The sequence below is a fragment of the Rhinolophus hipposideros genome (assembly GCF_964194185.1).
Source record: "Rhinolophus hipposideros genome assembly, chromosome: 6".
NCBI classification, from domain to species: Eukaryota; Metazoa; Chordata; class Mammalia; order Chiroptera; family Rhinolophidae; genus Rhinolophus; species Rhinolophus hipposideros.
The window spans coordinates 42,986,745-43,004,950 of record NC_138052.1 but is presented as its reverse complement, the minus strand read 5'-3'; the positions used below and the strand labels follow the sequence as shown (position 1 = coordinate 43,004,950).

The window sequence follows — 18,206 nt, the reverse complement described above, 5'->3', positions numbered from 1 at the left end:
GGTAAGTGAAAATAAGGAACAAAATTTTAGTGAACTGAAAAACCGCAAAACGATAGGATTTGCTATCTTTAAAAATGTCTATTTTAACAGTTCAAACAAAATTGTTAATTTTCATTTGGATGCTTTTCCCAGGTACACATTCACTGGAATCTATACCTTTGAGTCACTTATAAAAATCTTGGCCAGAGGATTTTGCTTAGAAAATTTTACATTCCTTCGTGATCCATGGAACTGGTTGGATTTCAGTGTCATTGTGATGGCGTGAGTATTTTTGAAAAATTGTTAAGCTCAAAGGAATGAAAAATAGTTGCAGCGTAAATCAGGTTGTTGTGACATATTTTAAATGTAGAATTTGCTTAGTAGCCAAATTAACTATATGCCTCATATATTTTGAGTATACATATTAGATTACATATTGCACAGACAATTGATCTGGTAAATGAGCAATAAAAGGAATAACTTTCATTCATATAGTCTTCCACTTCATCAAAATGAAGTTATTCATTGACTATAACTCAACAACACCAGTCTATTTTGATTAGTTTTGCAAACAAACTTGTTCACATCAACGAAAATTACGTTGAAATAAAACAAGAAAATTTTATTCCTTGAAAGCAGCTTTTAGCATATGGCACCCTGATGTCTACAGAAATTCCATTTGTTAAACTCAAAGGGCTTTATATGCCCAACCCAGCTTTCATTCTTTATTTAGTATAAACTTTGCCAAAACCATCAGTAACTCTGATTTAATTCTACAGGTATGTAACAGAATTTGTAAGCCTAGGCAATGTTTCAGCTCTTCGAACTTTCAGAGTCTTGAGAGCTCTGAAAACTATTTCTGTAATCCCAGGTAAGAAGAAACTGATGTAAGATGGTAGACCCCTTATATTTTCAACTTTTCTTGTGTGTTGTTGTGTTTGTGTGTGAACTCCCTATTACAGATATGTGACAGAGTTTGTGGACCTGGGCAATGTCTCAGCGTTGAGAACATTCAGAGTTCTCCGAGCACTGAAAACAATTTCAGTCATTCCAGGTGAGAGCTAGGTTAAACACTAAGGCTGACTAAATATATTGTAATAATATTGAGGTTCAAATCACACTTATTACATTAACCTTTTTGCTTATTATCCTTGCTTGTCACCTTCACGAATGCCAAATGATATGTCAATGCAGTTCAGATCCTACAGTTTTAGAAATTACATGCTTATTTAGCAAGTCAGCCTTTGAGTTTAACAGAGAATTGCATGTGTATAAAAAAAATATCAGTTTTGCTCTCTCCCTCTATTTTTCCTTTTATAATGTAAAGTTTTCTCTTTTACATTCTTAAAAAAGCTTTGCTACCATGGCTTTACTAACTGATTTGGATTTTACCGTTCACTGCAGATCTGTTTTGAAAATGGATCTTCTTTCATAAAGGAGAAAAGATGATTATTGAATGGCATGCACATGGCATGGGAAATTCATCATTTTAAAATTCTTTTCTCCTCTAAATCATTGCTACATGGAGGCTAGCATAAAGAAGGGTTGGAAAGAAATAGCCCCATGAAACAGAAAATCTGAAATGAAAAATAACTACAAGTTTGTCTTTACATGTTTATGGCAGCATGTAAAATTACACACATACAAAACCTCCTGCCTAGATATTTACACTTTCATTTTTCACCTCCAGAAAGCATACTGTTCATAAACACAATCTGCTTTTCATCCATTTCTCAAACCATCTGGCTGTCCACAAAGCTTTGATGTCTAAATAGCCAAGCAAATCTTTGTGGGAAAAGGAATGTATATGACTATTAAGATATTGTGGCTATGGCACTCTTCCTCAGCTGACCTATTGTTCTCCCTCCTCAGGTTTAAAGACCATTGTGGGGGCCCTAATCCAGTCTGTGAAGAAGCTCTCAGATGTCATGATCCTGACTGTGTTCTGTCTGAGTGTGTTTGCTCTAATTGGTCTGCAGCTCTTCATGGGCAACCTGAGGAATAAATGCTTGCAATGGCCCCCAAGCGATTCCGCTTTTGAAAGCAGCACCACTTCCTTCTTTAATGGCACAATGGATTCGAATGGGACATTTGTTAATGTAACAATGAGCACATTTAACTGGAAAGATTACATTGAAGATGACAGTAAGAAATATTGCTATATTGTTAACCTTAGCCTTTGATGAATGAGCTTTCAACTATGAATAGTTGAGGCTATGGGTGTGAAGCCATCTTTGTAAATATAATTTATTGGTGTCCATTTGGGAAATAACTGAGATAGTCAAACTCTCATTTAATTCCTAATGTCAATAAAATTGATATGAAATGAAATAGTTTATTCTTTATATTAACAGGTCACTTTTATGTTTTGGATGGACAAAAAGACCCTTTACTCTGTGGAAATGGCTCAGATGCGGGGTAAGGAACAAATTTTTTTTAAAGCTATAGACTACTTTGTAAAAAAGAAGATAAGAAAAAAATATATAAAGGTAGTGTTACATATATATAATAAAGAGTGGTGCTGCCTACCTAGGAAGTCCCTTTTCTGTCTTATTGCATTGCTATTAGTTCTAAACTCACAGCCATTAAAATCATCCTTTTGGGTGAAGACCTTTTCTGCAAAGTTTCACAGTTAAGATGTACTTGAATTATTGATCCAAAATGTGAAAGCCCACAGTCTGTCTTTTCTGTAAATTTACCAGAGCTGTGTAAAAAACACAGGGAAGGAAACATAAAATGGGCATGTTTTAGTTGGTGTCAGTATGTGTTGATAGGATATTTGGCTGTGGCTGGAAAAAGATCCAGAATCTAACGTGGTCTTCAGGATACAAGTTGGGAAACTGCTTTGAGAGACTTAATCTCCTTGAAATAGCATGAAACCCTGGGTACAAAGAAGCCACAGTGCAGAATTATGTCAAAGACATATTTAAGTCTGAGACTGCACACTTAATGGTTCCTTTTGGTCTCATTCTAATCTCTCATACTTAACATATTTTCTCAAGAGTATTATACATTAATTTTAAGTCAGGGTAGAGAGTAAATATTTTAGACACCAAGGGATAGCAATAGCCAGTGACTCTTAGACCATAGAACTTACACAGAACATACTCTGCAAATTGAAAACTGGCTTGGCCATAAAGATCTAAGAGCGTTACTGAAAACATGTACCAGTCATAGAGATGGAGCTTATAGGAGAAGTTTTCCCCCCTGATAGTTTCCTTAACCTTTGTTAGGAGAGTATAGTGAATAAGAGCATAGGTTCTAGAGTTCATATACACCTGGGTTCAAATCCTACCTCCACCATTTACAAACTCTTTGACCTTGGAAAAGTGGCTTAAGCTCTGTATTTGACCTTACTTATTTCTAAAATGGAGAGAGTAACAACCTCTCTCTTTGGGTTGTTACGGTGATTAATTACTTAACACACATAAAGCACTTGGACTAGTATTTGGTGCATCATAAGTAGTTATTGCATGTTACCTATTACTTTTTATTACAATACATAATATATCCTTATTAAATAATAATAATCACTTCCTTTTATTGAGTAACTACTATGGGTTAGGTAATTTACATGGTAAAATCGATAGCTGCTCTGTTATTAAATGTCAAGTACAACTCTAAAAATATATACCCAATTTTAAGACTTCTTATAAGGCTACAATAGTTAAGACAGTATGCTACTGGAAAATAATAGGCATATATATCAATGAAACAGAACAGAAAGCCAAAAAAAACGACACATACAAATGTAGTCAACTAATTTTTGACAAAGAGGAAAATGCAATTCAATGGAGACAGGAAAGTTTTCAATAAATTGGAACCATTGGAGACCTATATGCAAAGAAATGGACCTAGATATAGATCTTACACCTTAACAGAAAAATTACAGTAACTCAAAAAAATCAATCATAGACCTAAACGTAAAATACAAAACTATAAAAATTATTTAAGAAAACATAGGATAAAGCCTACACAATTTTGTATTTGGTTATAAGTTTTAAAAGTAACACCAATAGCACAATACATGAAAGAAAAAGATGGCAAGTGGGACTTTACTAAAATTAAAAATTTCTGCTCTGTAAAAACAGTGTAATGGGAATAAAAAGACAAGCCATAGACTGGGAGAAAATATTGCAAAACGCATGTCTGATAAAGGACCTGTATCCAAAATATACAAAAAATTGTATTCAAAATTCAACAGAAAGAAAACAAATAACTCAATTTAAAAATTGAACAGACACATTCCAGAATACATACAGATAGCTAATATGGATATATAAAATGCTCAACATCATTTGTCATTAGAGAATTGAAAATTAAAACAGCAATGAGTTATTACTATACACCTGTTAGAATGGCTAAATCCAAAAAAAACATGACAGTTATAACTGCTGATGAGGATGCAGAACAACTGGAATTCTCATTCATTGCTGGTAGGTATGCAAAACAGTATAGACACTTCGGGAGACAATTTGACTGTTTTTTACAAAATAAACACAGTTTTACCATACAATTGCCCTGCTAGGTATTTAGCCAATTAATTTAAAAATTTATATCCACACAAAAACCTGCACGTGAATATTTATAGCAGCTATATTCTTAATAACAAGAAACTGGAAGCAATTAAGATATCCTTCAATATGTGAGTGGATAAACAAACTGTGGTATACTAATAGAATGAAATATTCAGTGTTAGAAAGAAATGAGCTATCAAGCTACAAAAAGACATTGATGTGCCTTAAATTTACATTAATATATGAAAAAAGTCAATATGAAAGAACTATATTCTGTATGATTCCAGTTACATGATATTCTGAAAAGGTAAACAATAGGGATGGTAAAAATACCAGTGTTTTTCAGGGGTTCGGTGTAGGTAGTTGACTGGGTTATGCACAGGAAATTTTGGGGGGTGGAACAGCTATTCTGTGTGATTCACTAAGCATTTGTCAAAACTTATAGGACTTTACAGCACAAAGAGTGGATGCTGCATGCAAATTAAAAAAAATCATTTCTGAGGTTAGGGGATCCCAGGTAAATGACAGAAAGTATCTAAATATACTTAAATGTATAAAATAACCTCACTGAAAGAGGTAGGGGAATAGGTGGTAATCTAAATAAATTTGACTGGAGTCTGTAAGACTAAAGACAAAAGGAACTGTATTCTAGTTGATAAAGTTGTTTCCCATGGTAGTATGGGTTACCAATCCTGAAACAACTACACATTAAGTATATGGATAGCAGATGATAGAAGCCAGACTTCTTACTTTTGGAGTGAGAGATTACAGATAAGCAAAGGGAGAAGTCTAGAGAGATCCTGTGGTAATGAAGTTAAAGTTGGAAACATGAATTTGATGTCATATTTAGACTAATCTAGGCACAGGTGGTTACATATAGAAAAAAATATATATACACATACACATATATGTGTATGTGTATATATATGCTATTAGAAACCAACATCTGGATGCTAAGTACGTTTGTTGCTAAGGCGGTTTCATTGCTTCTAGGCCCTCAACTGACAGAGCAAGGAGGTATATAGGTATACACCTACACCTACACCTGCACCTACACCTAAACCTACACATACAACTACACACATTTATCTTGGTTTCTAAATATAAAAGATGATCATGGAGCCTCTTGTAGTGCCAGAAAGTAAGAAAGTGCTAAAAAACAAAAAACAGAACAATCACAACAAAAACACACACAGCCACAGAGCTATTTCAAGGAGATACAGGAGTCAACTGGAAAAGCTGCCAATGGCCAAAATTGGAAAACGTTAGCAAAAATAAATAAATAAATAAATATTAGAATAATTCAAAGTTGAAAATAGATATCTGTGAGTACATACTCATATAAATAAAGGATTGAATACATAAGTAGATAAATAAATAAGAGATAATAGACAAATTTCTCATGTAGAATTCTAAATAATTTATGTACGTACTCTAGTCTTAAGAAGGTTGGTCATAACTCCCTGCTCCTATGTGTGAGCTGCACATACCGACTTTAGTCCGAAGAGTGCGGTATGGAAAAAGAAGAAGAAAAGCGTAAATTTACAGTGAAGAAACCTGAGAAAACTCTACCTCAAGTCAGGTGATGAAACTTAGCCTCAATAATGATTAAGTCATATTAATATGTACCCTTGATAATAATGTGAAGATAATGACACTTCACGGCTCTCATCTTCCTTCCGAAAATCTATAACCCAAATCTAATCATGAAAAACACATCAGACAAAATCTCAATTAAAGAACGTTCTTCAAAATTCCTTAAAACTGTCAAGGTCATCAAACACAAGGATAGTCCGAGAAACTGTCACAACCAAGAGAACTCTGGAGACATAATGACTAAATGGAATGTGGTATCCTGGATTGGGCCTTGGGATATAAAAAGGATATCAGGGAAAAACTGAGGAAATCTGAATAAAGTATGGACTTCGGTTCATAATAATGTGTCAATCCGATTGAAATGTATCATGCCAACATAAGATATTAATAATACGAAAAACTGGGCCTGGGATATAAGGGAAGTCTGTACTCTTTGCAACTTTCATGTAAATCTAACATTGTTCTAAAATACAAATTTTATTTTAGGAAATTCTACAGAAGTGGTTAATGAAGTAGCTCATTAAGTGATTCCCTCTTGTTTGGCTGTTTTCTGTCTTTTCATTTCTAATTATTGATTCTTGCCACTGTGTAAAGAGTGGGATATTGATGGTGTCAGAGACAGAGTCTGTGATTGCTGCCTCTCAGCCCTCCTAAACGTCTATAAATCTGACTCCTTTGCACCTAGATTTTCTGTTGGTTTTCCTAACAAATTTCATCTGATAACAATTTCACTGTGAACAATCATCTAAGGTGTTCTGGAAATGAAAGGCAAGAAATTCATCACAGACAGCAACTCTGGGTTTTGACAACTCCTATAAATCAATGTCGATTGAAATAGCAGTAATTCCTATGCTGACCTAGCTCCATTTGTCTCTTACAGACAGTGTCCAGAAGGATACATTTGTGTGAAGGCTGGAAGAAACCCCAACTACGGCTACACAAGCTTTGACACCTTTAGCTGGGCTTTCTTGTCTCTATTTCGACTCATGACTCAAGACTACTGGGAGAACCTTTACCAGCTGGTAAGTGTCTTAGTCCATTTGGGCTTCCATAACAAAATACAATAGATGGGTAGCTTATAAATAACAGAAATGCACTGCTTACAGTTCTGGAGGCTGGGAAGCGCAAAATCAAGACACCAACATGGTCTCATTCTGGCCAGAGCCCTCTTCCTGGTTCATAACTGATGACTTCTCACTGTGTCATCACCTGGTAGAAGGGACAAAGGATCTCAGTGGAGGCTCCTTTTAATGCGCTAGCCCCATTCATGAGGGCTCCACTCTCATGACCTAAGCACTTCGCAACCCCCCCTCCCCCTTCTAATACCATCACATTAGGCATTAGAATTTCAACATACGAATTTTGGAGGGACACAGCACACAGGACATAGCAGTAAGGTTCAAATTAACATGCACAGGATTTAATTTTATGAACATATGAAACAACAAATATGGATACTTGTTTATAACACTCTAAAATACAGAGGAGGGTCTTATATAAAGTGTACCTAGAATCCCCAATTGTTCATTCAGTCAGTACATGAAAGGAATCTTACTAGGGTCTGTGGAGGATGCAAAGAAATGTTCACGACTGAGTTTATAATCAAATTATAAACACAAAAAGAGCATGTGAAAAGATTTTAAAAATCAATTACATAAAATTTTAAATAAGACCTATGATTAAGTGGGGCTAGAAGAACGGGAAGGAAGATGTTATTGCTAGATGGTGCAGAGAGTAGACTGCAGTGGAAGCAGAACTCCACTGAGTATCACTTATAATATTGTCCTGCATTATGGACTCTAAAAAAATAATTTTAGTAGGGATTAAATGTAGATCAAATATATACTAATTTGAAATGTGTGCTTATATTAAATGACACTATAACTATAATCAAGCCTCAGATAATTTGTGTGTGTTTGTGCACGCACGTGTGTGTAAACGTGCATTTTAACAAAAAAAATCTTGATAAAGCATTCATCTGATATCTAATGATCGTAATCAGATCTTTACTGACATTATATAAAATACGACTGAAATAATCCCTTTTGTCCCCTAGACATTACGTGCTGCTGGAAAAACATACATGATATTTTTTGTCCTGGTGATTTTCTTGGGCTCTTTTTATTTGGTGAATTTGATCCTGGCAGTGGTGGCTATGGCCTATGAGGAACAGAATCAGGCCACCTTGGAAGAAGCAGAACAGAAAGAGGCTGAATTTCAGCAAGTGCTTGAACAGCTTAAAAAGCAACAGGAAGAAGCTCAGGTACTGAGTGAAAATAAGCAAAGCTTCATTATTATTATTGTTGTTATTATTGTTTTAGGTAAGAATGGTTTTGTTCCATAAAGTCAAATGGGAATTGGCTTTTCATTTGATATACAGGCATTCTCATAATGGTTACCAGAGTGTAGGGGGAGGGGAGTAGTGGTAGATGAGGGTAAAAGGGATCAAATATATGGTGATGGAAGGAGAACTGGCTCTGGGTGGTGAACACACAATGTGATATATAGATGATATATTACAGAATTGTACACTTAAAACCTATGTAACTTTACTAACCATTGTCACCCCAATTAACTTTAATCAAGAAAAAAAAAAAAACACCTACCAAAACTTAAAAGAGAAAATAATTCACCTGAAATTGCTTCTGAAGTTGGAGTAAAGGAACACTTTAGATGATAAATATAAGAAAATTAGCTGGGAGTAGAAAACGCATTTGGGATAAGGTTAACTACTATGCATTTGTCTTGTAAAACCTGAGGGGAGAATCTGATTTTCAGTTTAACTTGAAAAAGATATGTAACTGTTATTTCCACTATGGTGTTTCACTCCTAATTATAACATTTGAGGTTTTATTCTGAAATTAATCTCAAATGTTACCAAGAAAACTTTATGTATATCTACTCCTAACCGTTCTTTGGGGTTTCTGTAGTACAAAAGGTGTTTGCTATAGCCCCTATCAGGATATCAGGAAGGCATTTACTGCTATTAGATTCCAAATTATATTCTCAATATTAAAGGCTGTTTGGGATAGGGGCATGGTGAGTGGGGCATTTATGTTTGAGGAGAAGAGACAGAAAACAGCACTTGGTTAAAATGAACAAAACATAAATTGAAAATCATGGGAAAACACAGTGAGATCTAATTCATGTCAGAGAGAGTTACGCTGCCTCAAATTCATCTTTGCCAACATTTGGTATGGTCAGTCTACTGGTATTAGCCATTCTACTAAGTATCTCATTGCTGTTTTGTTTTGCGTTTTCTTAACGACTGATGATGTTGAGTATCTTTTCATGTTCTCACTTTGTATATGTATAGCTTCTATCTTGAAGTGGATGTTCAAATTTTTTGCTCATTATATTAGCTGAGCTCTTTGTTTAATTATTGAGTTTTGAGTAGTCTTCATATATTCTGGGAATAAGTCTTTTACTCCTTTGTGATATATATGCTTTGCAAATATTTTCTCCTAGTCTGTAACCTGCCTTTTTACGCTCAGTATTTTTTTAAGGTAAAAGTTTTTAATTTTGATTAAATTAATTTTATGAAGCTTTTTTGTTTGTTTGATTATAGTTTTGGTGTTGTATGTAAGAAAATTTTGCCACACCAACATCACAAAGATTTTCTCCTCTTTTTTTTTTTTTTGAGAACTTTAAAGTGTTGTGTTTTATATTTAGGTCAATGACCCATTTTAAGTAAATTTTTGTGTAAAAAGCGATTTATGTGTTGGGATTTTTTTTAATATAGCTATCTAGTTATTCCAGCACTATTTGTTAAACAAAATATCCTTTCTCTACTAAATTCCTTTGAAACTGTCAAAAATCCGTTGTCCATATGTGAGTGGGTCTATTTCTGGATTCTATTCTGCTAAATTGATCTATTTGTCTCTCTTTACACCAATACCATACTCTCCTAATTACTGTAGCTGTTTAATAAACCTTGAAATCAGATAGTGGTAGTTCTCCAACTTTGTTTTTCTTTTTCAAAGCTGTTTTAACTATTCTAGGTCCTTTGTAGTTTCATATGCATTTTAGAATCAGCCTGTTAATTTCAGTTTGGATAGTTTCTATTGTGGTATCTTCAAGTTTATCATCCTTTCTCCTACAATGTCATATCTTCCATTAATCCCATCCAGTGTATTTTCCATATCAGACATTTTAGTTTTCACCTCGAAAAGCTTGATCTAAATATTTTATATCTCTCCTATTTCTAGCATTTTGAATATACACAACACAATTATAACTATTCAAAGTCCTCATCTGCTAATTCTAACATCTATATCAGATCTTGGTTTTTCAAATTATTTTTTTTCTTCATTATTGGTCATGTAGTCCTGATTTTTTGCATTCTTGACAAGCTTTAGTTGAATTCCAGACACTCTTATTTTACATTTTTAGGTGCTGAATATTTCTGTATTCTTATGAAAATTCTTGATCTTTGTTTGGGGACATAGTTACATTACTTATAAACGGTTTGATCCTTTTGCATCTTCAAACCTTTGAAGATTTGTTAGGTTGAATTAGGGCAAAATTTAGTCTAAGGTTAATTATTCCCTACATCTGAGTGAAAATCCTTCAGAATACTCTACCAACATCTCATTTATACATTCTGTATGTTTTGTTGGTTGGTTGTTTCAGGAGGGAGAGAAAATCTGATCCCTGTTACTATTTCTTGGCCAGAAACAGAAGTCCAAATAACTTTTGTCTATGGTGACTATTTGATACATGGTGATTTTTTTTCAGATAGATGGTACCAGATATTTGAAGCATTATTTGAATGGCCAGTACATCCTTGAAATTTGTAGGTTAAAAATTTAAATTTTTAATAATTGTAAGTTACTTTGAATATACACACGATATAGCATTAGGTTCTTTTTTGAAGCATTTTTGATGAGAAAGGGATTTGACAATGAATTGCTCAGCTGGTTATCACACCAACCATAGATTTAACATTTACTGAATATGCTGGCTTTGCTATCTTCATCTTACCATTGAATACAGAGTAGTAACACGGTTATATTTTATTGATTTTTATAAGGAGAGCTATAAACAAATTTGCTGATAGTTAAAAAACTTGGATCAAATATATGGTGATGGAAGGAGAACTGACTCTGGGTGGTGAACACACAGTGGGATTTATAGATGATGTAATACAGAATTGTACATTTGAAATCTATGTAATTTCACTAACAAATGTCACTCTAATAAATTAAAAAATATATTATAACGTACACCTCATGCTTGCCAGAAAGTTATACTATATTTCAAGAATTTAAACATTTATTTCAGATCACTATAATTAAAACACATTTGTAAGATAATGAAATAAAATAGCTATTTATAGGGCAAAGAATTTCTTTATTTCAAAGTTTTAAATAAATGTTATAAGAAATATTTATGGATTGCACATCATTGTTTTTTTAAAACACTGGATTACCCTATTATCATATATAAAAACAGAGCAATGTGTTTGAGAATACTACACAGACACACAGTACAAGAATAAGAATATATTCCAAAATTGAGCCACCGAAGGGTAAAATATGTTTAAGAGTATAATCTTTTAAATTTAGAAGTAAAAATGTACTATGTCTAATAGAGATTTAAGGAACCTGATTATCTAGATCTTAATTGGGTGAAATATGTCAGTTCTTTTCATTTAAAGGTCAGTTATTGGATTCCACTGATCAAATCATTCTTAGATGCAGCTTTAGCTTCACATGTACAAAGATTTAAACTGATCCCAGGGTGACTGATCCCAGATGGCATAGAACCAAACCAGTGTTAGTTCTTTATTGATGACACAGGTAACAAAAACTAGTAAATATCCCATATTGGAGGAGAGTGGGGGTTGGAGACAGAGACAGAGGCAGACTTAGTCTATTCATGAGATCATGGTGCTCCAGTCTAACCTGAGTCTTGCTAACCTATCGCTCTTCAAAAGTTACTATCTAATCAATGAGTTTATGAAGCTTAGCATCACTTCCATTTTTTTTTTCTTTGAGGGACCTCCTAGTTCTAGTCATCATTTGGACATGAAAAAGTGACATATTCATCTCAGTTGACTCACAAATCAAATGAAACTTTAAAAGATGGAGACAGATAAAACCTAACAAAAAAACAAAACAAACGTTTTGTCCTAAATCATCATAATTGTGTTTGGCATTTAATTTGTGATCTTTAAATGGCTAACAGTGCCCAGCATAGCATATGCCATAGGAAAAATTTAGGAGTAAGTTTAGGACAAAATTAGAAATAGTGGTATTTGAGAGATCTAATATAATTAGGGGTAGAATTGAAACAGGTATAGTCAATGTCTTGTAGTTTTGAATGGATTTTAAAACTGGGTTTTATATTTAAAATGAAGTATAACCACAGGTGGTCATGTGGTTTTATTTTTTTAAAGACACACAGATATAGTGAGTTATAAAGCCTATTTTGAATCACACTGCAATGTTATAAGAAGAGGAAAATGTTATTATCTGTGCAAATATTAAGGACTTATTTGTTGTTACAAGAGAAATTCAGAAAGGCAGTTAGTTGTAAAAGTAACACTGTTAGTCCAAATAAACAGGACATTGGCCATGTCACAGAGCTAGGTATAAACAGGTACACAGACATGGGAGGTGACAGGAAACATCTGCCTTTGAGGGATCATCAAATCACTGGAAGTGGAATAAGTGACAGATTTGAGTTGATGAGTGACACAGAAAATGTGTTGTGTCGGGAGGTTACCAACATTGCCTTAGAAATCTGTTTTGGTTTTGAGTTATTCCAGCTGTTACCCAGAATAGGTAGGGAAATCATATCTTATGCAAAACAAATTCCAGAAGTGATTTAAATGAATGTGAGTTTCCGGATTACAAGCAAGGGAATATTACCACCACTTCCTTTGTTTCTAACGACAAGCAAGTCAATAAATGATTAGCACTGTGTGTTGCATGTTTCTGTCTATACAAAGTGGAAAGGTGAATTAAGGACTTTGTTTGGAAAAAAGAAATTTAGGTATATTCATTCTTTCAACAAATGGTGTATATTATGTATCCCCTATGTATCAAGCTCTATGCAACCATAACTTGCTATAGATAAAAGCTTCATTTATTCACTTTATTTTACACATATTTATATTAAACTTAATATTTAGAAAGGGCCCTTAATATTTCTCATCTTTCATCATTGATATTAGAAGTGATACTGATGATCAAAAATTCAGTTAAAAAATCTGGCTATCTGACTATATGCAATTCTATAAATATCCAAATTCTGAATTAATGATTCATTTAAATGCTAGGCATTGTCTTATACTAAGTTTTAGATCCAGGTTTCCATAACGAATATTGAATTCAATATAAACAAATATCTGCGTTTCATTTTATGTATTGCTTAGCTCAACATACATATTTAGTACTATATGTAGTACTTTGGTTCCCATCCCTGGGTTCATATTAATTCTAGAGAATTTGTGTCATTTTTTTAGTTGAGATGAGATTCAGAAATGGAAGCTACTTAGGAGGGTTTGCTTCTCCTCAGAAAGGAAGAAACATAAAATGCAACATGTTGTCAAAACATTATAAATGGGTTTCTTCTTCCATCTTTCCTAAAATACATTCCTGTTTTATAGATCATTCTGACACACAGTCTTTTGTGAGATTTTGAAGAGTCAAGTCTAAGAATGCCTTATTTTTTCTCCAACCCCACCCCAGTATCGGAGACAATTGACAGCGTGATGCCCTTTTTCATCTTTATTCGCCAAATAGTAACTGAGCCCTTTCTATGTCAGGTGACATGCTAGGCAATGCGCACAAAAACATATGACAAAATTCCTATGCAATTTATAGTCTAGTGGAGAAGACAGAACAAAATGGTAGATAAGGTTGTTTGTACTTAGTAATGACGTACATAAAGAGCTGAATCAATATTCTCATAATGTAATCATTTCCACTTCCTTGATTATGTTTAAAAACAGGAATATACTAAATGAGAACTCAGCTTTGATATGCACTATATTGTTATTTCATATCCTCTCTAGTCAAGGTTAGCTCATTTCCAGTCTAAAAATACTAGTCATGGTAATGAAAATACAAAACATCTGCCATGCTTCACCTCAGAGCAGGCTGTGTTTCTTTAGTATGTACAGAAATTAAAAATGCTTAAGTATACTTAGTGCTGAAATATAGAAAGAAAATATTTGAAGAAGTTCTCATAATCCCTTGAACGATTATTTCAGGTACTTATTGATTGATGTGTTAATAATTTGTTATTATTTATAATAATACTTTATAATATTAAAAAATTTAAAACTAAAAGTTCTGTGTAATCGCAGAAATTAACATGACCCCAACGATGTGAAGTATAGAAATAAATACAATTCAAATTAAGGAAGAGGATAAACTAACCAATATATTCCCACTACTTCTATCTAAAGGTGAAATAGCAGACAGTTTAAATACATTGTTTCCTCAAAAAAGAAAAGAAAAAGTCATTTGTCCTAGATTTAGAAGGAGAAAAACACCATTCAGTTATTCACAATCACACTTGGGAGGAAAAAGCCTATGGATAGAATTGAAATAGTAATCAGACCAGCAACCATCAAAAAAGAATATTTGCTTTTGAAGTGTAGAAAAAACTTTTAAGAGAGCAATTGTCCCCTGAAATGAAGCTAATCTTAACAGAATTAAAAGGGGCGGGGTCTCTCCAGAAGATGTGCCAAAGCAGACTTTTCTTGTCTTAATGCATAGGCTAGCATATTGCCTTATACTATTCAAAATTGTGTCATTATTAATTGAACTCTCTTGTAGTAAAGCAGAAAGAAATAACCAGAAGACATAATTTTCACATCATAAATGGCAAATTTGTACCATAGTCAACTGCTTTCAAAATTTTATGTTCTAAATAGTGCCTCGCTTTGTTTTAAACAGGCAGTTGCCGCAGCATCAGCTGCTTCAAGAGATTTCAGTGGAATAGGTGGCTTAGGAGAGCTCTTGGAAAGTTCTTCAGAAGCATCAAAGTTAAGCTCCAAAAGTGCTAAGGAGTGGAGGAACCGAAGGAAAAAAAGAAGACAGAGGGAGCACCTTGAAGGAAACAAAGGAGAGGGAGACAGGTTTCCTAAATCTGAATCTGAAGACAGTGTCAAAAGAAGAAGCTTCCTTTTCTCCATGGATGGAAACCAACTGACTAATGACAAGAAATTCTACTCCCCTCATCAGGTATGGCTTTCTACTAAGTGCTCCAATTGGTTTTGACATTGCTATTGCTTTTTAACTGCTGTTATTTTTGTTTTGGTATATTTTTGTAATATCTGATTGAAATGAGGGACAGGTAACTAATATTAATAGTTATTTAAATTTGTATCATAAATTGTGTTTAAACAGGACTTTGATCAAACCATTAATAACTTTTCATTTGAGGCAATCAGCTTTATACGTTGCACTATTTTGAGACCATGTTTTTTCATCTGCTTTTTTTGGGGGAAGGGCCTATCTATCGGACTTTTCTCTTCAGGTAGACAGTTTTGCATCTCCTGTTTACCTTTTCCATTCTAAGACCTCAAATGAACTTATCTTCTTTGCATTTGGGTTTCTACCTTTATTATCTGAGGTTCTAATCATAACATACGCATAAATCTTGAAAATAAATGTCTCTGGATTTTGCCTTTATCTTCTGGTATGAGAACTGTGCTATCATGAGTCTTCATTAACCTGATATGGTGTCATGTTATGATACATTAAAATAAAATTATGACCTGAATGCTCTTGAAGAGAACTAAATTGAAGACATCTATTGTTTCTCCGATTTAATGCCAACTAACCAATTCTTCAGCATAGATTCAAGTCAAAAAGGAAAAATAGTTTCAACTTTTTGTCTGTTAATAAGTTTTATCTATTGCAAAATGTAAAGAGTAAATAGTTATGGGATCTGTGATAAGTACAGTTATGACTTTGAAGACTATTTGGTTCCATTAAAATTTCATGTGCTTTGAATTATTAACTCTTTTAATTATATTAATCTGGGTCAGAATTATACCCAAAGATAGTGCCTTAAGGCACTATCTATAGAGGCACTCTATATAATTAAGTTAGAACAAAAAAATGTACATCAACCAAGGGTAAAATATCTTTCTTATAAATAACAAAAACTTTTTAAACAATTGGAGTGGTAAGCACAAAATTCAGTGTAGTGTTTAGTTCTTGCTTGGGACAAAAGGCATATACAAGTTATGAATGGGTGTTTATTTTATAATTTATATTGAATAAGTAAATAAATTTTTTAAAAAGAAATAAACTCTATGTAATAACTTTTAACTTGAATTCTCATATTAGGACAAAATAGTTATGTTCCCGCAAGAAGTTATTAGATAAAAACCATTTTCCTATAAATAATGCTGGTATCAAGGGATCCAACTACTATTTTGCATAACACAAATATAAAGTATGGTAGTAGATCAGTATAACACATTTGGGGTTAACCTGAAGCTCTATAAAGCAAGTCAGTTTCTCAGACAAGACTTTTTGCCTTTAACTGTCACTCTTGGTATTTTAGCATTATTAAATTATTAGGAGTAGTAGTATTTGAAACCAAAGCATGATGATTGATGTCACAAGAGCTTGTGCTCATATCTCAATTCTAAATTAATTGTGACCTTGGTCAAGTCACTTGTACTTTGAAAGATTTCCGTAAAATGGGGTAATAATGTTGACTTTAAAGAGTCGTGGGGGATTAAGCGATATATGGCATACCTATGTGACAAATAGTAAAGCTCTTAAGTTAAAATGAATTCTAAATGAAGGAAACTAAAAATTTGAGTAGATTCAACTACTCACAAACATACATGCTTAGTAGCAATATTTACATGAAAATACATAGCTGTGTGTTTTTGAAAACAGTACTTGTCCACCATAGTTTCATCATTATGCTCAAGTAAAGACCAATGAATGTTCATTCAGCCAATCCACAAATATTTGTTGATCACCTTATGTGGCAGAAATAGTTCTAGATGCTGAAAATATCTCCTTTTTTTTAGAAAATATCTTAATGAACAAAAGAGCTACAATTCACTGACCTCATGAAACTTTACACTAAAAGAGGAGATAGACATAAACAAGATAAATAAGTTATAGACTATGTTAGAAGGTGACAAGTGCTGTGGGAATAAACAAACAAACAAAGCAGGAAAGGGGGATAATGGGAGCTAAATGGAGGCAAACATTTTAAACAGGGTGGTTTGGGAACACCTCACTGTAAAGGAAACATTTCAGGAAAGATTTAGAGGTGGCAAGGGAAGAGGCTATCTCATAGAAGAGCATTCCAGGATCATGAAAGCGCAAGTGTTAAGTCCCTGATCCAGTAGGGCCTGGAATGCTCAATGAGCAGCTGGGAGGCCTGTGTTGAATGAGCCACAGAGAGGCAATAGAAGACAGAAGTTAGTTGACAGCCAGAATTTAAATACTAAAAACACAATCAGTATGTACATATGTCATATGTAGTTCATTTTATATTTCTAGATAGACAGTGAGATAGGTAGATAGATGTTAGATAGAGTACATGATAGTCGATATTTCAAAAGTAAAAGAAAAAACCCATTAGCGCTGATATTGACGTACCCCAGTAAAAAAGAGGCAGAGAACATTAAGACAACTCATAAGCAATAATACACCAGAAGTCAGTTACGATTTCTGGATTTGTGAACAAAAAAGGGTTCTCTTTGATGGGAGAGAGAATCAGTGAAGTGGGGACAGGAAGAAGAAGATAGACAGGGCATACTGTTCAAAGAGAAACGTCTTTTGAAAATATCAAGGCAGAGAAGCTGTAAATTACCGGTACCCTACCCTCTACTATCATACATTTTAAATGTTATTTTACATGTATTACATTATTTTGTTTTTAAATAGATAATATATGTTCACAGGGCAAAAATGGCAAAAGTTTTTAAAGGTGTACACTGGAAAGTAAATCCTGCCCAAAGATTTCAACCTATGTTGTTTGGACACACTGACACAATTTATTTTAAATCAAAACCTTTGTAGCTATAACGAAGTGTAATTGTTGATTAATTGAAAACATTGATAAGGGACATACATTTAACTTGAAATGCTATTAAGTAGGTATTTCTAACAAATACTT

General features: G+C 33.5%; 1 protein-coding gene across 8 annotated transcripts in view; it reads left to right on the top strand.

Moving 5' to 3' along the window:
- SCN3A (sodium voltage-gated channel alpha subunit 3) overlaps positions 1-18,206 on the top strand; it is a 106,817-nt gene that overhangs the window by 39,093 nt on the left and 49,518 nt on the right. For 5 of the 8 annotated variants that reach the window (XM_081050885.1, XM_081050890.1, XM_081050889.1 and 2 more), the window contains exons 6-12: positions 133-261; positions 759-850; positions 1,852-2,124; positions 2,334-2,397; positions 6,973-7,114; positions 8,149-8,355; positions 15,005-15,292. In XM_081050885.1, coding sequence (XP_080907011.1) covers positions 133-261; positions 759-850; positions 1,852-2,124; positions 2,334-2,397; positions 6,973-7,114; positions 8,149-8,355; positions 15,005-15,292 — 1,195 coding nt within the window. Of the gene's footprint in view, positions 1-132; positions 262-758; positions 851-941; positions 1,034-1,851; positions 2,125-2,333; positions 2,398-6,972; positions 7,115-8,148; positions 8,356-15,004; positions 15,293-18,206 lie in introns of those variants that run through there. The other 3 variants (XM_081050887.1, XM_081050886.1, XM_081050891.1) reach the window with 2 other exon arrangements.